The sequence below is a fragment of the Rattus rattus genome, chromosome 10 (assembly GCF_011064425.1).
Source record: "Rattus rattus isolate New Zealand chromosome 10, Rrattus_CSIRO_v1, whole genome shotgun sequence".
Classification (NCBI taxonomy): Eukaryota; Metazoa; Chordata; class Mammalia; order Rodentia; family Muridae; genus Rattus; species Rattus rattus.
The window spans coordinates 39941803-39964477 of NC_046163.1; the positions used below are offsets into that span (position 1 = coordinate 39941803).

The 22675-nt window shown below is 38.8% G+C and overlaps 1 protein-coding gene across 3 annotated transcripts in view; it reads right to left on the reverse strand.

Annotated features, from left to right (window-relative positions):
- The window catches only part of Rabgap1l (RAB GTPase activating protein 1 like), a 558252-nt gene that overhangs the window by 428552 nt on the left and 107025 nt on the right, over positions 1-22675 (reverse strand). For all 3 annotated transcript variants that reach the window (XM_032915702.1, XM_032915698.1, XM_032915699.1), the window contains exon 11: positions 14819-14960. In XM_032915702.1, the coding sequence (XP_032771593.1) occupies positions 14819-14960 (142 nt within the window). The remainder of the gene's footprint in view (positions 1-14818; positions 14961-22675) is intronic.

Here is a 22675-nt window from a genome sequence, read left to right on the forward strand (position 1 = left end):
TATAGGATGCTCTCTGAATAAAGCTATAAGAAATGCAAGTATGTGGTCATCTTCTCTGTCCAAACCTGGAGCACCAGCCTTGCTGCCACATATAGAAATGTGCATACCAAAGGTTTACTAAACTTGACTTCCCTCTTACAAGAGGGAAGATTAATAGTTTGATTAATCTTATCTCTACCATGTCCTATAATAGTTATTGAAGGTATTGATAAGGTAATGTATGTATTATGTCATAAATAATGTCTAAGACAAATTTGATTTTGGTCTCACTTTTAAAATGTACACAAACATCATATACACACACCACACACATATATATACATGTGCAACTACATGCAAATTATAGAACATAAAATTTACACCAATTAACAAAAACAAAATGGAGGCAGACACTAAAAAAAAAATCAAATACTCATAAGTTAAATAATAAAAGGACATTTATGGGTTGGTAATATGTACCAACATGTAAACATGATTGCAACATGAAGCTGATGGACTTAGGTCCTTCACCTCCACAGTGCAAGGAGAGAACTCTACAAAGTCTCCCTTACCACCGCATATGCAGATGGAGCCCATGTACATATATACACTTTTCTTCTCTCCTTCCCTCCCACCCCCACACATACAGAGACAAATAACTTAAAATTTCACTTCTTAAATTCTTTTTGAAATATATATAAAATATAAAAACTAATTATATTCATAATTTTACTATTAAGTTAAGCTTCATACAGTGCATTTATATTTTAAAAGATTTTTGAAAAGACTGGAGAACAGCTCGACAGTCATGAGCACTAGCTGCTCTTCCACAGGACCTGGGTTGGGCTGCCAGCACCCACATGGTGGTTCAATAAATCCCAGGAGATCCAATGCCCTCTTCTCATTTTTGTAGGCATCAGGCATAGACATAACGTGCAGACTTACATGTAGACAAAAATAATAATATACATAATTTTTAAATTAAAAATTAAATGAAAAACATGAAGGCAGTATATTGCAAGGCTCATGAAAGAAACTATTCAATGGGAATCAATACACACAGAAATTAAAGCCAACCATAAACAAGTGAGGAGCAGGGGAAGAAGGGAGGAGAGGAAGGGAGAAGGGGAGAAGAGGGAAGGGACAGGGGTGCGGGGAGAAGGACATACAAATAATTCTAAGGTTGTTTGGTAAAGCCTAAAGGAGTCATGTTATCTTACTAATTTAATTATTGATTTGGGGGGAGCATGTAAGCACAGTGCTTGAGGAAGCCAGAAGAAGACGTCTAATCCCCTGGAGCCAGAGTTGCAGGTGGTTGTGAGCCACCACATGAGAGCCGGGAATGGAACTCAGGGCCTCTGGGAGAGCACTGAGACCTTTCAACTGCTGAGCAATCTCTCCAGTCGTGGAATCGCATTTTTTTGGGGGGGGGTTCTTTTTTTCGGAGCTGGGGACCGAACCCAGGGCCTTGCGCTTCCTAGGCAAGCGCTCTACCACTGAGCTAAATCCCCAACCCATGAATCGCATTATTTTATATTTGTCTAATATATGTCAGAAAATATTTTTTTATAAGTAGGTATACAAAGTATCCCTTAAAATAGAGTAAGGTCGGGCCTTAACAACTTGTATTCCATAATTTAGCATTGCTATATTTATTTTAAAAATTTAAAACTAAGACGCACAAGTAGGAAATTAGTATTGTATATGTGAGTTCAACTGATACAAGATTCAATCACAGTCAACCAACCATCCACTGGCTAAATCAGCTTTGTTGTTGTTGTTGTTGTTGTTGTTGTTGTTGTTGGGGGTTTTTTGCTTTGTTAAAACAAACAAAAATATGTCTGGTAATTTGAAGAGAAGGTCATAAGCCCAAAAGGCATTCTTAATTAGTCTCAGCACATTTAAAATGTAAGTGACTTGGCACTTGACCTATGCCTGGATCAAATGCAATACAAAGATACTTATTTCAAAGTATTCATAAACTTCCACCATGGTTTAAAATGTTTAGTCCTACTAAAATATAAACATAAAAATTTTTCTTACATAAACTTAGAATCAAAATGTAGTAAAATACAATGTTTGAAACTTAATGAAGTTAATACATAAATGTACCCCTTTGAGGCCAATCTAACCCAATTGAGCTTTTAATATGGCTGGTAGAGACAGGTACGACTCCGTCACCTTTCCCTGCTGATTAATGCCCTAAACTCAGTCTTTGTTTCTTTCCAAGCTAGTATACCACTTTAGGCTTTTATCTACTCAAATTAGATTTATAAATCACAGGCTCTTCAATTAAGTGTATTTACATATCTTGCTTCCAGCTGGATCGCTCTAACTCAGTCTAGTCTTTGCGGATGGTGGGACCTATCGGGAAGCCTTGAGGAGGCTTTGACAGAAGCCCACACGGTCCAGGTTTCTTCCAGGCTCTCCACAAACTGCTGCCAAGTTGCCTCTCCAATCTCACTCTGCCTCAAAGACATATTTCACATTCTGCTGGCATGTAAGTCAGATTTCAATCTACCAAATAAAACACTAGGTTCTAAAGAATTTTCTACCAATTTTAAATGCCCCACCCATAATGCAATACAACCATATCTACTCTACCTTATGTGACTGAAATAATGACTAACTAAATGAGTCAACAATGTTAAAAATGAGGCATCATCAAAAAAAGCAAAAAACAAAAAATAAACAAACAAAAACCCACAACTTCCAGCAAAGGGTCCACACACTCTACACTTCAGAGACACAGTGTTTGCACAGCTAAGTAGTGTATGGCTGTCACTTTTGTAAACAGCTCTTTTTTGTAATGTTTTCTATATTTCTCCATTTGAATACAAAGAATTTTGGTTTGAAGTTCAAGAACAGTTTTGTTAAAGTTTAAGAGAGAAAAAAACAAGAAGGAAAAAATAGGACAGGCAAGCTGTAAGTTGACGATGGAGAAAAGAGAGAAAGCCATGCCTCTGAAGTCACAGTCCTGCATGTTCAGCGAGCAGCTACATGGCAGACAAGCAGCCACATGGCAGAAGGAAGGGGTGGAGGGGTACTTCAGAGGGAAACAGTGAGAAAGCCCACAGTGTCAGGGGAAGCATGCCCAGGTTCTAGAAAAGGAAACAGAGAAAGTTACACTTTTCTGAGTAACTCAAAAGAGCAGGGTGACTTAACAGCAGGGTGGCTGCAGCTCCTTTTGTTCCCGAAATGGGCTGTATGGCAACTGCTGCTGGTGACTCCCATCTGTCTAATGAGACTAAGACTTAAGAGGCTACAAGAAAATGAACGTCAGTTGAGACTATTTTGGTCTCTGGTTATGAGTCAATAATAGATTGATGAGCTAACAGTCTTTAAAGTCAGGGGAAATTTATTTTTAATTTTCACTAGCATATATCCATTGAACAAAATACTAGACTACATTATGACACAATCATATGAAGTGGAAACTTAAGGGTTCTTTGGAAAGAGGGTTGGATGGTGTTTTGCTGGAACTGAAGTGGACACAGGTGAAAGGAGGTTCTGCTAAAGCAAGCACACGAAAGGACATGTGATGGAGGATTCTTCTCTAACAACGTGCATATATTGGTCCACCTTACACTGCACAATTGAGCTCTGTTTGTTGGGACTTCATAGAAAGAAAAGCACCAAAAAGCTTCTGGTGGTGTGCTGCAGCTTCTAGCCACTTCTGTGAACTTGGGCTGACTGGCAGAGTGATGCCAGCTGAGGCAAGGCCCATGCTGAGAAAAGACCCGTGGAGGACACATGATGTCTGGAAGGTATATAAGAAGGCCTCAGTAGACTGTGATGGAGCTGAACTTGGCTTGTTGGTACAGCTAGCTGTGCAACACTTGTGAGTCTTCGCTGATCTTCACTTCCCTGAGAAAGGCACAGCTGAGAACTTCTCCTAGCGATTTCTGCTGGTTCCCCTGCTGACTCAAGCTGAGGCTGAGGCCTGGCTGCCTCTGCTAGTTAATGCCACTGCTGCTGATTCCCGTTTGCTATCCCAACTCTACCAAACTGGACTGCAGGTGTACCCATGAGGTGTCTGTGAATGGATCGAGCTGCTGCTTCCTGCTGACCTATGAACTGAACTACTGATTTCCAGACAATACAGATTGGAGTTGCTCCAAAGAACCTTTCTAAACAGGTCCACCCACCTCCCCACCCCCACCCCACCCCGTATCCCTTCTTTTCTACATCTGGTAGGTGGTAGGCTAGAAGGGTGGCTAAAGTGTTTAAGAACCATTATTAAAAATAAGGTTTGAAAAAAATTAAAGTTACAATCATATATGTGTATCATGCACTTTTATCACAGGTATATGGCCATCCCATTCTCCTCTCTTGTCTACCCTCACCCTTGCCTCTGGTCCTTTTCTCTTCCCAACTAGTATAGGGCAACTTTTTTTTTTTTTTTTATTAACTTGAATATTTCTTATATACATTTGAAAGTGTTATTCCTTTCCGGTTTCGGGCAAACATCCCTCCCCTCCCCTTCCTTATGGGTGTTCCCCTCGACCCTCCCCCATTGCCGCCCTCCCCCCAACAGTCTAGTTCACTGGGGGTTCAGTATTAGCAGGACCCAGGGCTTCCCCTTCCACTGGTGCTCTTACTAGGATATTCATTGCTACCTATGAGGTCAGAGTCCAGGGTCAGTCCATGTATAGTCTTTAGGTAGTGGCTTAGTCCCTGGAAGCTCTGGTGGCTTGGCATTGTTGTACATATAGGGTCTCAAGCCCCTTCAAGCTCTTCCAGTTCTTTCTCTGATTCCTTCAACGGGGGTCCTATTCTCAGTTCAGAGGTTTGCTGCTGACATTCGCCTCTGTATTTGCTGTATTCTGGCTGTGTCTCTCAGGAGCGATCTACACTTCTGCACTTCTTTGCTTCATCCATCTTGTCTAATTGGGTGGCTGTATATATATGGGCCACATGTGGGGCAGGCTCTGAATGGATGTTCCTTCAGTCTCTGTTTTAATCTTTTGCCTCTCTCTTCCCTGCCAAGGGTATTCTTGTTCCCCTTTTAAAGAAGGAGTGAAGCATTCACATTTTGATCATCCGTCTTGAGTTTCATTTGTTCTAGGCATCTAGGGTAATTCAGGCATTTGGGCTAATAGCCACTTATCAATGAGTGCATACCATGTATGTCTTTCTGTGATTGGGTTAGCTCACTCAGGATGATATTTTCCAGTTCCAACCATTTGCCTACAAATTTCATAAAGTCGTTGTTTTTGATAGCTGAGTAATATTCCATTGTGTAGATATACCACATTTTCTGTATCCATTCCTCTGTTGAAGGGCATCTGGGTTCTTTCCAGCTTCTGGCTATTATAAATAAGGCTGCGATGAACATAGTGGAGCACGTGTCTTTTTTATATGTTGGGGCATCTTTTGGGTATATGCCCAAGAGAGGGATAGCTGGATCCTCAGGCAGTTTAATGTCCAATTTTCTGAGGAACCTCCAGACTGATTTCCAGAATGGTTGTACCAGTCTGCAATCCCACCAACAATGGAGGAGTGTTCCTCTTTCTCCACATCCTCGCCAGCATTTGCTGTCACCTGAGTTTTTGATCTTAGATAGGGCAACTTTTAAAAAGACAATCACTTTATCTAGGTATGGTCCCACAGACCCAAAATCCCAGCATTTGAGAAACAAAGACAGAAGACGACAAGTTTGAAAGCCAAACGGGGATAAATACTGAAATAAATATTTCTCACCAAATATGATAAAAGTTACAATAAATATAAAAGGTTATTTTATCATATTGTGAATCAGATTAACTAAAAGTAATTGATGTATTATCATTTTTAAATTTTTACTACACTTATTTTGTGTGCACACACTGCAGCACAAGTGTGGAGGTGAGAGAACACTTCGTTGTTACCCTTGAGTTCTTTCTCTCCTTCTACCATGTGAGTTCTAGAGTCAAACTCAGGGCCTGAGTCCTGGCACCAAGGACATTAACTGCCTGAGCATCTTGTCAGTCCGGGGTGTGTGTCTTAAGGCCAGCAGACTAATACTTGCCAGTCATTGCCTTTACGGAATTCCTTGTATGAAGCTAGCCAACAGCCAGCTCAAAGTTCAGACAGTGAAAGGCAAGAGCACTGCAGGGCAATTCAGAATCTGTGGGATGCAGAGCAGTGATATGGGATCCCAGTAAGACTGTTGCGATGGTCCTAACTTTCTGATAAAATCCCTGCATTCAAACTAATTCCCTTTAACACACTTTTTGAACAACATTTGATAAATATGCAAAGATACCTTAATTCATTTAACTTTAGATTTTTCCCAGAAAATTAAAAGCAATTTTAGTCACTCTGAATCTGTATTCCGCTTTTAGTTAAATTACAGACTAAAGTAAGACAATATCAAGTGACTTGAACTTCCACTTTTGCTTTGACAGGCAAATTGTTAAAAATAATTAAATAAAAGAGTACTCCAACTCCCCCAGCAGGCAGACATTTCTATGCCACCTCCAGCTCCAACTTTTGATGTGTGTGCTGACAGGAATGTCAATTACTGAACTAATAATACAGTGTATTGAAAATGCATGAACGCCTATCTATAAAAGAAAAGAAACTATTACTTCCTACTCTGTGACTTTTGTAGTTTTACAGAGGTAATAGCTGATAAATTTTTCAAAAGACAAGGTAACATCTCAAACAGTCAAAAACTGTCAAGAACAAAAGAGAAAAATTTAAAGAAAAATAGAAATGATGTTTTGCTTGCAGTCTAATAGTATATGATCATGAGAAATTGGAATTTTCAATATGCTTTGCAGATTTTTACAATTCAATTCTACAAATACTACCTTTATTTTTCTTTCCTAGAACTGAACACTGAGACATTGTGAAGACATAGCTATTAATTACCCATTCTTTTTTTAAATTTTTATTACTTATAGTACTGAGCAGGCAAGATCTCATTGAGGAACTAACACTCCAATGAGAGGCTGATAAAGAGGTAGAGAGAGAACAACATGGTTATCTGGGATTTAACAGAAAATCTAAGCTAAGCAAAGGCTCATTCCACAGAGCACAGGCAAAGGTATCTGCTGTGCTTGAAACTAACAATCTAAGTTTGATTCCTGGGACCTACTCCCCCTACTCCCCCTACTCCTCCTACCTACAGATTCCATGTGCATCTAGAGTGTCTACAACATATGAGTATCCATGAACAAATACACAGAGAGAGGGAGACAGAGGCAGAGACAAACAAGAGGGACAGAGAGAAAAGAGACAGACAAAACTGACGGAGAGAGAAAGAACTGATTAAAACTAATAATAATGGGAAAATAGCAAATGGACAAGTGTAAACTTTCTGAGGTAGAAAATGGTGAGAAACTAAATCGAAAAGGTAAAATACGATTGAGAGCCATTTTTGCTAGAAAACAAAACAAAACAAAAAAAAAAAAACAAAAAAAAAAAAACAGTGAGAAACACGAACATTTCCAGCTCACCCTCAGACAGAGTCTCACTATCTATGTAGCCCTGGATGCCCTGGAACTTCCTGGAACCAGACTGGCCTCAATCTCACAGAAATCCACTTGCCTCTGCCTCCCAAGTGCTAGGATAGGATTAAAGGTGTGAACCACTGTGCCAAGCCTAAAAACACCAATACTTCTAAGTGAAGTTATATGACCCATGTCAAAAAGATAGGTGATTGAGGGACCCAGACTAAAGAATACAAAAGTAAAAAGAAGAACTCAGAGAGAGCCAAGTAGTACGGGAGTCTTCATTATCAGACTCCAAGTTTAAGAGATCCTTCCCCCTTCTGATAAGGGAAGGGTGGAGAGTTGGCTGTACAGTCATTTACAGTACCTGGGGGGGAGGTACTCAATGCATAACAGAAAGGAAGGAAGAAAACCATCAGACAGAATTCTGGAAGCAGAACGCTATTCTTCGTGTTCAGCATGGGAATGTGTAACTGGTCAAGCCCTCTCTGTTATCTCCTGGAAGTAGATAGTCTTACACATGTGCACAGCTTGCTAAACTACCCCTATACACAGAGGTTTCTAAAGTTCAACTTACTTCTGAGATTTTGGCCAATCGATGATTTTTCAACCAGAATTCCCATTCTGTTGCTATAAAAAATTATAAATAGTATTCCCAACAATGCTTCAGAAACAATGTTTGTCCATATTCTGGTCTCATGAAATAAATCCTTTTGAGTATCAAAATTAATGCTGGTTTGGGGTTTGCATTCAACATAAGAATAAATCAGTACTGGGATCTGCAGTGTCCTCTTTGGAGCTACATGATCCAACTTAATAAATCTCTACCAAGTTCAACAGCTTTCTACTGAACAGACTGGTCACCATCTTTTGGTAACTTTCCAAAGTCCTGAAATAGCTCTCTCTGACAACTTTATCTACTTTTATCACTACACTATAATATATGGATTCGCAAACTCTTCCTTAGTCTCTCTACACTAAGCACATTTTAAGTATCATTTGTCTGGGTAACCTACTAAAAAACGTCACAGAAAATATTTTGAAACATTTAAGTATAGGCACTGCTGCTATACTAAAATTACTGTTTTTGTTTCATCTGTTAACATGCCTCTGTTGAAAAGGCTCACTCAGGTGGACATAAGTGGAAGAAGCCTGTGAAGCAGAGGAAACAGCATTTATAAAAGCACCAGTCAGGAAGCCTACGCTTAGGAACTGGTGTGTGGATTCCTTTCTATTTTCAGCTTCCCCTGTCCAACTACAAAGACAATTGAATACCTTGAATCCTAACAATGCCCTCAGTGGCCAGTGTAATAACCTAGTGTTCAATATATTCAATGTATTTCTTGAAAGGGTAATTCAAACAGTTCTCCTTAACCTCTATCTACTTTTCAACCCAAAACAAGGCCATTCTTACTTTATCTGAATCACTCTCACAGAGACCAGGGACTTTTTAAATATCCAAATACTACGCTCAGGTTTGAGTTCTTACCCCAAGACATGACTATCTGCTTCAGATTTTCTACCCTATACATTCACTACACTGCCTTTTTCCCCCTTGGATTGTTCAGATCCAAGGATTGTTCAAACTAGAAAATCTACAAGACTTCTATCTAGAACATGCAACTTTCTTATCCTTAAAGCAATATTAAAAACGCTACATTTCAAGAAATGAAAAATGGCATCCTACCTGGTTGGTAGTTTAGAGAAGAATGCCTCATTTCCTGTTTCATAAAGTCCCATGGGCTTCAGGGTAGAAATGGTGCAGGTTTCCCTGAATATACTTAGTTAACTCACTACTTCATATTACTTATCATTCAAAATTACAAGTGAATAATTTCTTTACTAAATAAACATAATTATAAAATACTATAATGCATTCTTAATGAAAATTAATTTTGCTCTCTTCTCAATCGATCTCTATATTGTTTGCAAATGATTATTTTGCTTCAAAAAAACAGAACTCAGTTGCTCTTTCCAACCATCTTCCATGTATTTGCAGTGAAAAACAGATATAGCCTTCTAAGCCTTCCAGCAGCCACCAAGGGTATGTAAGCCTTCTACCACATAATGCCCCCAAAATTTCCTGCTTGTGATTTCTGTTCTTCAACCATTTGTGACAGTGTGGATGCAGGAAGCTAAATTCTTGAAAGTATTCTAAAGAAGACAGTGGAAAACTACTAAGGACGTAACCTTTGTGACTGATAGAACATTATATATATGGTATTATACAAACCACAGGCAGAAAATGAAAAACGCTACAATTTTACTTGAAACATATTCTTTAGTGGAGGTCAGTCATTATCAAAAGGACATGTAGGCAACTACATGGAGAAAGAAAGGTGGAGAAGAACTATTGATTTTGCCAATAAGCAGTATCACTTTAGATACTGTGTAAGTTAGGTCCTTGGAGTCACTGCAGATTTCCAGCTCTACCTGGTCCAATTTTCATATGACTACATGTCCAAATAATATATGACTTTTCATGAGGAACTCTAAACTTATATAAATAGATATTTAACACAAAGAACAAAAATAACATGAAAACAAACAACTCATTTTGATAGGATGAAATCTTTTTTTTCTCCATCTTTATTAAATTGGGTATTTCTTATTTACGTTTCGATTGTTATTCCCTTTCATGGTTTTCAGGCCAACATTCCCCAACCCCTCTCCCTCCCCTTCTATATGGGTGTTCCCCTCCCCATCCTCCCCCCATTACCACCCTCCCCCCAACAATCACGTTCACTGGGGGTTCAATCTTAGCAGGACCCAGGGCTTCCCCTTCCACTGGTGCTCTTACTAGGCTATTCATTGCTACCTATGCAGTTGGAGCCCAGGGTCAGTCCATGTATAGTCTTTGGGTAGTGGCTTAGTCCCTGGAAGCCCTGGTTGGTTGGCATTGTTGTTCTTATGGGGTTGCAAGCCCCTTCAAGCTCTTCTAGTCCTTTCTCTGATTCCTTCAACAGGGGTCCCATTCTCAGTTCAGTGGTTTAATGATGGCATTCGCCTCTGTATTTGCTGTATTCTGGCTGTGTCTCTCAGGAGAGATCTACATCCGGTTCCTGTCGGCCTGCACGTCTATGCTTCATCCATCTTACCTAGTTTGGTGGCTGTATATGTATGGGCCACATGTGGGGCAGGCTCTGAATGGGTGTTCCTTCAGTCTCTGTTCTAAACTTTGCCTCCCTATCCCCTCCCAAGGGTATTCTTGTTCCCCTTTTAAAGAAGGAGTGAAGCAGACAGGATCTTAATACAGCTACTTTGCAAAGCTGTTAAAACTAATCATATTTAATACAGTCAATCTACTAGTAGGCATATACCCCCCAAAAACCAAATGTCTATATTCATAAAATATATTTAATATTTATAGGGCATTATTCATAATAAACAATAGTGGTAATCATACTTGATAGCACATGCTGGCAAGGATATAGAGAAAGAGGAACACTCCTCCATTGCTGGTGGGACTGCAAACTAGTACAACCATTCTGGAAATCAATCTGGCAATTCATCAGAAAATTGGGAATAGATCTACCTGAAGACCCATCTATACCACTCTTGGGCATATACCCAAAAGATGCCTCACCATATCACAAGGATGTGTTCATCCAGTGTGTTCATAGCAGCCTTATTTGCAATAGCAAGAAGCTGGAAACAACCCCTGGAAAGAACCCAGATGTCCCTCAACCGAAGAATGGATACAGAAAATGTGGTTCAATTACACAATGGAGTACTATTCAACTATTAATAATTTTGCAGGCAAATGGATGGAACTAGAAAATACCATCCTAAGTGAAGTAACCCAGACTCAAAAAGACATGCATGGTATAGAAGTGGATAGTAGTCAAAAAGTACAAAATACCTAGGATACAACCCACAGATCATAAGCAGAAAGGACCAACTGAGGATGTTTCAATCCCACTTAGAAGGGGGAAGAAATTAATCACAGGAGGCAGAGGGAGGGAGGGACCTTGTTGGGAGATGGGAGGGGAAGGGGAAAAGGGGAACATGATCAGGTATGGGGGGAGGGGCAGGTGAGAAGCTCAGAGGGCCAGGAGAATGAATGGAAATATGCAGCCTGGGGCATGGGGAACCCTCTAGAAACTCCCAGAGACCTGGGAGATGAAAGACTCTCGGGACTCAATGGGGGTGACCGTAGCCAAAAGACCCAACAGTGGGGAGAGGAAACTCAAAGAGTCCACCTCCACTAGACAGGGTGGAGGGATGGGGTTGCCATCCTACAGTCAAAATTTCTGACCCATAATTGTTTTTGTCTAAAAGAACTACAGGGACAAAAATGGAGAAGAGACTAAGGGAAAGGAAGTCCAGCACCAGTCCAACTTGCAATCCATCTGATGGGGGGAGGGGAGGTCAGAGGGAGCACCAAAGCCTGACACTATTACTGATGTACTTGCCTAGCATGGCTGTCCTCTGAGAGCCCCAAGCAGCAGCTGACTGAGACAGGTGTGGACACTTATACCCAACCACTAGACTGAAGGCGGGAGCCCCTGTGGCTGAATTAGGGGAAGGGCGACAGCATAAGAAGACAGCAGTCTCAACCTGGGACCCTGGGGCACCCAGAGACCCAGCCAGCACCCAGGCAGCTACATGAGCTGATGTGAGGCCCCAGCACATACATACGAGAGGACTGCCTGGTCTGCCTCGGAGGGAGAAGATGCACCTAATTTTAGAGAGACTTGAAGCCCCAGGGAGGAGGGGAGGCCTGGTGGGAGAGGAGCATCCTCTCAGAGACAGGGAGGAGGAAGAATGGGATGAGGAACTGTGAAAAGGGGGGCAACAGCTGGGTTGTAAATAAATAAAATAATAAGTATGTATATTAACACATAAATATGAAAATTTTATATAATATATAATATATATTACTTTCTGTAAAGCTGGATGATAAAAACAAAATGAGGTTGAAAAACATAAAAACAAGAACAAAAAGACTGAAAGATTGGATCCTAAGAAACAAAAAAGCTGACCAGACAGTAAGGTATAATCAAATTGAAAGAATAGTAAAACATATACTAAGAAAGAAAAAACAAGACCTAAAGGTTCACACTGAATTGTACTAAGCCTTTACAGAGAAAACAAAAAAATTAACCCCAACTCTTTTTAAACTACTTCCCAAATTGAAGGAGTATATTAAACTCAAGCTATGAGGACACCATTGCCTTGACACAAAATCATTCAAACAGTATAAAACAGATAGAAGCCAATAAATGCCCTGGACAAAGATGACAAATTTAACAACAGCAAAGCCAATTCGGTAGCCCAGTAGAAGGGGTAGCTGACTGTAACAAGTAGCATACATCTCCAGAACAACAACTGTGTGTCACGACCTTAACAGAACAGACACAGAAACGCATGAAAACTTCAGCGCGCCTCCTGTTAAAACAACACACCAGCTACAGAAGAAACACACCCCAACACAATAAAGGCCAAATGTGACAAACTCAAAGGTAATCTGCTACAAGAGAAAACTTGAAATCACTTCTAAGATCTGGAAGAACTGCACTAACTCTTGTCTATTTTACCTAACACAGGACTAGAATTCTTAGCTAAAAAAATTAGGTAAAATGGTCCAGATGACACAAAGGGGGTGGGGGACTGGAGTTTAAATTGTTCTTATTTACATTGTTACATGATTTTAAATGCTAGAAATTCTAGATATCACCAAAATGATTAAAAGAACTTAGTGAAGTTCCAGAATACATATTTAACATAAAAATTATATTCTTCTCCTTCTTTGTTGAATTGCCAGATTTACAAAAATATTTAAGATACTATGTCTTTCATATAATCTTTCATAATCTGTTATGTTTTCTCTGTATTGTCTTTTGATGCCCAATGATTTCATATAATTATTCATCACATTCTTTACAATATCTAACTGGGCCAGAAACTCAAATATGCCTCAAGTGATACCTGGATAATGAGGCACAACTATATTACTAATAGTCATACATAAAAAAATATGAAATATTAACACATGCTACAATGTGTGATTAATCAGGACTATTTCAAAACTTTTATGCCAAATCAAAGAAGCCACATATGAAAGACAGTATTTTTGTTAAAATAAAAAAGATTAAATAAAATTTTAAAAAGATAGTATTATTATAATTTTATTTATATTAATTTCCCAGAATAAAAAGGCAAATTAGTGTTTGCCAGGGCTAGGGTAAAGAGAAACAAAGAGTGACTTCTTAGGGAATAGCTTTTAAGAGTGATGGTTCCTCAGCAGTGTTAACATAGAGGCCTTTGAATAGCTAATTCCGTTATGCACATTTCCCCCTAGTTCTTAAAAGTTGCTTATAAATTTTGGTAACTTGTCAGATGTGACAGAGTAACACAGTAGACATAAACAGCCTGCATCAGATATCAGCACTGCCATTTGCAGCCAAGTGACACAGGCAAGGGGCTTGTGCTCTCTGTGCCTTAGATTCACTCCTAAAGCCCACTTAAGAAAAGCATGTGTGCAATTAAAAGCCGATGAAACCAGTTGATGAATCAGAAACAGAAGGATGCCTCACATGCAGTGAACAATAATTACTAGTCGATATTGTATTGCTCTCAAAATGATATAAATACATATAAAGAAACAAATTTTTAGATTTTTTCAAATATGATATTAATATAGAAACCTGGTTGGCTACAAGGATGGATCAGCTGTTAAGACTACCTGCTGCTCCTGCACTGGATCACCAACTCCCTGCTCAGAGAGCTTACAACCATCTATGACTCCAGCTCCAGGGAGCTGACACCTCCCAGCCTCCATGGACATACATATGTGTGTACATTCATAAATAAATAAAAACAAGATAGAAATCTTTTAAAAGGAAAAAAGAAATTTACTGTTAATAAACCCCATACTGGAAGCAATCCTCTAAGACCTGTCATTCGAGCCCTAGATAACAATGACAAAAGTGTCAGGCCCACAGCCAGATGGTGTAAGAGGCTTTGGGGCATTTCTCCACAGCACTTGTGTAGTAAATAGAAAAGATAGTGTGCTCTTGCAGAGGTGAATGGTAAAGAATACAGCAACAAAAGTGAAAGGTGTCAAAGATAAGCAGAACACTATCACTGAAATCCTAAAAATACGTCAGAGAATTTGAAACTTCTCATTAAATACCTCAGAAGTACTTGAAATCAAATAGGATGCAAACCAGCAGCAATACTGCCAAATTTAAACAGCTGCTTGAGTGGCACTGGGGACTGGGCAACCCAAGAACCAAATGAACCAAATCTCCCTTCATATGTCAAAAAACTCTAACTTGTCTGTCCGAGACTAGGAATAGCGTCACTCAACCCCTCTGCGTGAGGATGCATGCGCACGCACATCACTCTTGAAGACTCTAAGCAAAGCACGTGTTTAAATGACTGACTCAACTTACCCTCTTCTGCTTCATCCTCCTGGGGTGAGGCTGGGCCCCCTCCACTGGTAGGGGTGACCGGCTCCTCTTTGTCAGATTCCCTCTGCAGACTCACCACTTCATATATTGCATCTCCAGCACTGCTATGGCCTTTTCCCTCAGACTGAAACAATAAAATCATATAATTGAATATTAGAAATACAAGGAGAATAAAATTATATAGCAATAGTTCATTAAAATCAGCTAAAATGAAAAGCAAAACATTTATCTAGATCATGTCTGAATTTGAGGGATTTTTTAATACACTGTCCTTGGCATATTTTAAATGAATGATTTCTCCACCATTTTTCCGCTGGAATCATCTAGCATTATATTAACAAATTCAACTTACTAAACATTTTGACACAATCCAATTATTCTTCGCAACATCACAAGTTTTAGGACAGACAACAAATGACGTTTGATTCATTACTGGTAATCTCATAGTAAGAAAGAAATAAACAGCTAGACTTGCCAACTAATGGCCTGAACTGAGTCTAGACTTAGGATCTGAACTCAGGTCTGCATGCTTGCCCAGAAAGCACACCGCCAACTGCACCATGGCAGTACACATCTGCACACCTAGCACCTGGGAAATGGAGACAGGATCAGGAGTTCAAGGTCATCTTCAGCTACATAGCAAGCTCATTAAATTCATTATGGGGTCCTGTCTTTAAAAAAAAAATAAAAAGAGGAATGTCTGATCTTACATTTCAAATGTAATTAAAATGAAAATGCAGCAAGACATACTAGTGAGTAACATGTACGCACAGTATAATGGGATATTTACTACAGTTAATAAAAATAGACAAAAATATCAACTATAGATTAGTAAATCTTGAATGTGATTGCAATGGTACGCACCTGCCTATCATGCACAAGGCCCAGAGATCAATTTGCTGCAAAACACAGCAATATATCTACATTAACAAACCAAATCAGCTACTTGGCAGCCTGCTAAAGACAAAGTGCCCCCAACAATCTGACAGCTGTGGATGGTAACGCAATGCTAGTGACCAGGTGAGCAAATGAACCCTTTCGTACAACAGTAGCAGGAAAGCGGTTATCAGCGTAGCCATCACTTTGTAATTACATCTGTTGCCTGGGCCACAGGAGGGAACTCAAACCTGGTCCACAAACCGGGTCCAAGGTTCACAGATGAGGTCAGTACAGATCACAGTGCTAGAGCTATTGTGTCTCTTTTGCTAAATGGACATGGACGTAGCTATAAAATTACTTTCTATAAAATTCCAGTAAAGGAAATAGAGCTAGCTGAGAAGAAAAAGATTAATGAAAGTAGGAAGAAGACGAAAGAGGATAATGGGGGATTATGATCAAAATGCACTGTGTATGTGCATGAAAATGTCATACTGAAATTCACTATTATTTCTGCCAGTAAATACACATACTATTAATATTATATAATAATCAAACACTAAGATTATTAACTATTAATATGATAATTAAATGTTTAAAATTATAGTTATACACAGAAATATATTAAGTAAACTTATCTCTTCTTATATAAATATATAAATTATAATTAAATATACTATAAATTGAATACATAAAAGTCGAATCACTCTTATACATGTATTTCATATATGAATGTGTGTGTGTGTGTGTGTGTGTGTGTGTGTGTGAATAAAATGGTACATAACAACCAATGAAAACTGTCTGGGGAATGCAAAGCTAGTTCAACATTGAAAGGAGGAAAAAGAGTCAACATAGACCAAAATATTAAAAGATTAAAAAGGAAAGACGCCAGGATCACATCAATTGATGCAATACATGTAAACTCATAAATCATTCATGTTTTTAAAGAAAACATCAACAAACTAGGATGATAATGAAGTCTTCTTATCCTTTTAACGAGAACCAGTAAAAGGCCTACAACTAACTTTAACATTAATGGCAAGTCATCGAGAGCTTTCCTATGAGTTGGAGAACAAAACCACAATGTTCATTATTCACCACTCCTAGTCAGAATCTGGTGTAAAAGTCCTGGCCAGGACTTCATCATCAAGGCAAGAAAATGTACACAGATAAGATGTAAACACTGTAATTATCTTTCTTAGTCATAAACAAAATTTTCTACAAAGGGACATACGGGAAATATTTTAGGCTTTGCAAAGACATGGTGTCAGTTACAACTGCTGAACTCTGCTGCAATGAAAGGGAAGTATTACAACGGAGCTATTTCACCTGCACTCAGTTTGCCAAGAACAGGCCTTGATTTGAGGGGGGATTCTGAGGACGGTGTTTTTGAGAGTGGTGAAACGAAGTCAAATTGTGGATTACAAGCTGATGGCCTATGCTCTGCTTGAGGCAGCTCTTTCTCTGATCTGTTCCAGACAGCTTTTCTTGCAATTCTAACAAACTCTCTGGATAACTCATCTCTTGCAGATCAAAAGCCCAGTCTTTTATTTACATATCAGTTCAGTCATTACCCCATTATCCCTTTTGATTGTCCCATGAATGAGTATCCCAAGACCCCAGGGTCTTGATTCTTAGAAAAAGGCAGCAAGTACATTTTTTAAAAATTGCAAATGAATTCAGAGATCTGTCTGCATTTGTAAGCACAATGAGCTAGCTGGGTGGGATCCTGGTTCTCAGTGCAGTGGCCTCCGTTCTTTTAGATCTGAGAAGTTCCTTATACAATTCATATTGCATCCTTATAGTTTGCATAGTTGAGAAATTATATACTCTTGAATTCAATATTTTCATAGATCTTTCCTACAGGGTTAAGGGCTGTCCGGAACATCCTAGACGCTGTCCTAGAGGTCAAAATGGTCTTTACAATTTTGCTGAGACATAGACATACCCTTGACTTCCAGATTCATGCTGCTTCAAATTATCAGGAAATTGGTCATTAACCTTGGCATAACCTTGGCAGAGAGAACATTCCTGATTACCTCGGCAGGGAAATTTTTTTTCATCTTTATTAACTTGGGTATTTCTTATTTACATTTCGATTGTTATTCCCTTTCCCGGTTTCACGGCCAACATCCCCCTAACCCCTCCCCTTTCCCCTTCTCTATGGGTGTTCTCCTCCCCATCCTCCCCCCATTACCACCCTCCCCCAAACAATCACATTCACTGGGGGTTCAGTCTTAGCAGGACCAAGGGCTTTCCCTTCCACTGGTGCTTTTACTAGGCCATTCATTACTACCTATGCAGTTGGAACCCAGGATCAGTCCATGTGTAGTCTTAGGGTAGTGGCTTAGTCCCTGGAGGCTCTGGTTGGTTGGAATTGCTGTTCATATGGGGGTCTCAAGCCCCTTCAAGCTCTTCCAGTCCTTTCTAAGAGGGAAAATATTTTCTGAAGCAGGAACATGAAGTAAAATACATATTTTTTAATACAAATAAGCCTTACACCCACAGCAACCATCAATACTTGTGGAACCTCTCCACCATGCTGATTCTATTCTAGGGGCAGGAACAAGTCACATTGTCCCTGCCAATGATCAGGCCCAACTTTGCTGGGTTAGCTATACAAATATACTGTCTTGAACCTAAATATTGCACTTAGCAACTAAGATTCAAATAAAGTATTTAGTAACATAATTTTATTTTCAATATTTATTTTTAGACAACTAAAAGTCTGTATAAAATAAACTGTCAGATTCATATTAAAATTTATATGTCAAGAATAGGTTGACTTTGGACTGGAGAAATGGTTCAGAGGTTAAGAGCACTGTCTGCTCTTCCAGAGGTCCTGAGTTCAATTCCCAGCAACCACAGGGTGGCTTGTACCCATCTGAAATCAGCTCTAGTGCCCCCTTCTAGCCTACAGGCATACATGCAGGCAGAAAACTGTATGGTATGTACATAAGTAAATGAATATTTAAAAAAAAAGAATAGGTTGACTTACAAAGATTCATTATAATTACGCAAATTAATTCCAAAAGCTTTTACTGTATAATAGACTACAAAGGACAATATATTGATATTTCTATTAATACATACATCTTCAGAAGCTATATATCATAACACTGTTTATAAGTAAGAAGACCAGAGTAAAGATTTCTTCACATTTAAAACATTAATATCTTCGGTCATGATCTTTAGGGTAGGATCCAGGAAGTAAGATTTATTTTTAAAGGATCACAGCAAATCTGGTGCAAAGCTGAACTGGGAACCATTGTACCTACAAACCAGCTTCCTAATGTGTGAGCCGCTGTCCTTCACAGACTCATATAACTGAATGCATAAGTCATAATTTGGCGATACTGAAAGATTTTCCAATAGACCATAACCAAACCTTAATTCAAAACCAAACATGCGATGAATCTCACATTTTTCTGGCAACAAACCACCTCCCATCACATCATATGACTTCACTGAAGCCCTGGCTCTAAATATAACAAGAGCACATCTCCTCGTGTCACACGACTGTCAGACACTCCTGAAACACAATGGCTCAGATTTCTGAAGGCTCAATCTTAGGAGCAGCATTTGTACTACACATATGTTTAGAAACAAATTTTACAAGAAACAAAGTTTTTTTTTCACATTTCCCTACCATCATTCTTCAGTGTGTTAGAATATCAAGATTATATTGTTTACGACATTTGATTTTAAAATTAGTCTTTGAGTTAATGATTGATTTTCATTTTTTAAAAAAACTGAATTTTTTTGTATCAGAAGTTCCAACAATTTTTGAAATGGCATTAACTATTTTGTCATATATTTTATAATGCAAAAAGCAGTATTCTCAATAATAATCATAAAATCAAAATACCAATCAAGTTGAAAGTTTTGAAGATGTTGCACAATCTTTTTTTTTTTTTAGCTTTGAGAATTTTGCACATTCTTAAGTACCAAAATATTCAGTCAATATTTTATTCATTATGTAAAAGCAAGCAAGCATATGCATCTTATTAACATGTAAATGGTTTACTGAGAAATTACAAAGAATTGTTACATAATAAATTTATGAATGATTTATTATCAGTTAAATGTTTTATTTCTATAATTAATTTTATTTATTTATACACCTAGTTTAGTATACAAATTTCTCATGCAGAAAGGAATTATGGGTGGGAAAAGGTTAAGAAACTCTGATATATAAGATCTTTCATTTTTAACAGAATTTTGTCTATAAATCTTGCAAGAGGATTTGTTTCCAGGCAGGTTTTATTTGCCTCTGCATGAAATAAACAAGAATGACAACCTAAGCAGAAGTGCACATCAGAAAAACTAACAAAAATACAGCCTATATTTTATTTTCTCACAATAAAAACTCTATAATATTAATTTTCATCTTTCTGCAGAAAAAATAATTATTACCATATTATTCAATTTCTCTCAGTTACTTACTGATTGAGTATATTTATTTTTTAAGGTACAAATTGAAAAGCATCTTCAATGGTAATTTTAATTTTATGCATTTTTAATTTATTTCTATTAAGCATAAATTCACAGAGAAAGTATTGTGTTTCATTGTGGCATTTTAACATATGCCATCACAGTTTGTTACTCATGTCCCTCTTACAGTGCACTGCTCTATCCTCTTGCTCTCCTTTTGCTGGGTACTTTCTCTTACAAAACAGTCTTTTCTTCTTCCAATTTCATGTCACATGTGCTTCATTTCTATTTACCCGTTTTAATACCAGCAGTTCTAAAAGATTTTGTTTCCAATATAATGAAAAGTCAAAGATACTCAAAGGGGAAAAGTCCTTTTGAAACTCCACCCCCAACACCAACAGAATATTTTTCTTTATAAGGTACTGGCTAGAGAATATATATATATATATATATATATATATATATATATATATTTATATTTTTATATTTTTATATTTTTTATATTTTTATATTTATATATGTTATTTTCCTACAAATACTTGACCAGCACAACTTAAGCAGCAAGGGTGGAGTCTGACAGCTTGAGGATACACCCATCAAGTAGGGAAGGCATAGTGGTAGGAAAGTGAGACTTCTGATCACACAGCAGCCATAGTCAGCAAACCGAGAATGATGGATGCTTATGTGCAGCAGACTTTCTCCATTTCATGTGGAATGATACCCAAGCCCATAGAATGGTACCACCCACACAGTCAAGATTAACCATCACAGGAGTAAATTCTGTACTATTTACTGAAGAATGCTAGCACTATACTGAGAGAGAATTAAGAGAATGCCAGAATTAAGGACTATATTCCCTTGGGAAATATGCATCAAAAGGTTTTCTTTACATTCAGATTTTCATAGGATGTTCATCACTCCCTGCCTTTGTTTTTAAAATGCTTTTCCACTTACTCATCTTCAACAACCAAAGAGGTTACAGATTATTAGGAGCAAGCCTCAAATGCTCGGATGCTTCGTAGAGCGCTGTCCAGAACACTTTCCTATGGCCAGCTGCTCAGCTGCAGCTGCCACCACAGTAAGTCATACCAGGCCTGTAAACAAGAGTGAGAGCTGAGGACCTCACCACTTACAACACCAAAGGCTAACTGTAGCCTCCTAAGAAGAATCAAAGAGAGTGATAGGTATCATAGTTGCCCTGACAACTGATAGTCTAAGCTCTGAAATATAGCCCGGCAGATCCCCCAGTCTCTCCACAGCAATAAAACCCAACTAAGACAGGAACTGGGTTATTGCTATGAAAGATCTGACCATCGTTTGTTTGGAGGAATACAGACCTTGAGACTGTGGGGTATCACTGTGATAGGCTTGTTTTTGTTTGGAGAAATGTGGACTTTGAGACTGTGGATTAGAAAAGCAGTTGAATGCCTTAAGTGGAACTTAAAGGGCCATGCTAGTAGGAACATGGTAGACAGTGGTACTGAGAGTGATTTGAACTGTGGAGGCTTGACTCAAGAAATTTCAGAGGAAAACTTTTATATGTTGCCTAGAAATCATTCTTGTGATATTTTGGTGAAGAATGTGGCTGCTTTTCACCTTTGTCTGAAAAATTTGTCTGAGGCTAAAGTGAAGAAATTAAGTCTAAGGAACTCTCAAAACAGCCTAGACTCTGTCTTGTGGTATACTCTTATGAGAAGCATTTTGATCAAACATAGCAAGCTGAGAAAGGAAAAAAATGCAAAATGTATGGTTCGAGTACTAAAGGTGCACCAGGAAGTAGAATGGAGCTAAATTCTGTGTTTAATGAGATAACCAGATTAAAGATGTTAAACAGAATTAAGGAAGTGGAGACCTCGGGGGTAAGATCCTACCCGGTAGGCTTTCCATCTTGTGGAAAGATTAAAGAAAACGTTAGGTCCAGGCTTGGTGGTGCACACCTTTAATTCCAGCATTCAGGAGACAGAGGCACACAGATCTCTGAGTTCAAGGTCATCTGGTCTACAGAGCAAGTCCTAGGACAGTCAACCTTAGGCAGTGAAGGAAATCATGGTAAACAGAAAGCTGGTGAAGACGTAACTACATGAAGAAGCCATGTCCCAGCCCCAGCAAGAACAGAACTTGGCAGAACTTGGCAGCTTCAACCACGTGGTTCTGGCTTTGGACTCAGTAACAGAAGGGATTATGGAATATCCCTCTACAACCAAGAAAAGCTGCTGAGGCCAGATGTGTGGCAGGGGTGTCCCTGCATAGAGGCCCTGAGAGCCTCTCTGAAGCTATGTAGTTGAAGTTGCCTTGAAGACCCCAAGATGTCAGAGATGCCAGAGCCCAGAACCCTTGGATACTTCCGAGGGAAGCCGCTAACAAGGAGAGAACTATCCCAAGAGAAAGACGTGTGTAGCAGTCAACAAAGCTGAAAGGAGTTGGAGATCTAAGAGCATATTAATATCAGAAACAGAGATGCAGAGTTTGGAGTTTGCCCATCTGGTTTTGGTCTTGCTTTGTTCCCGAATTTCCATTTGGAATGGTAAT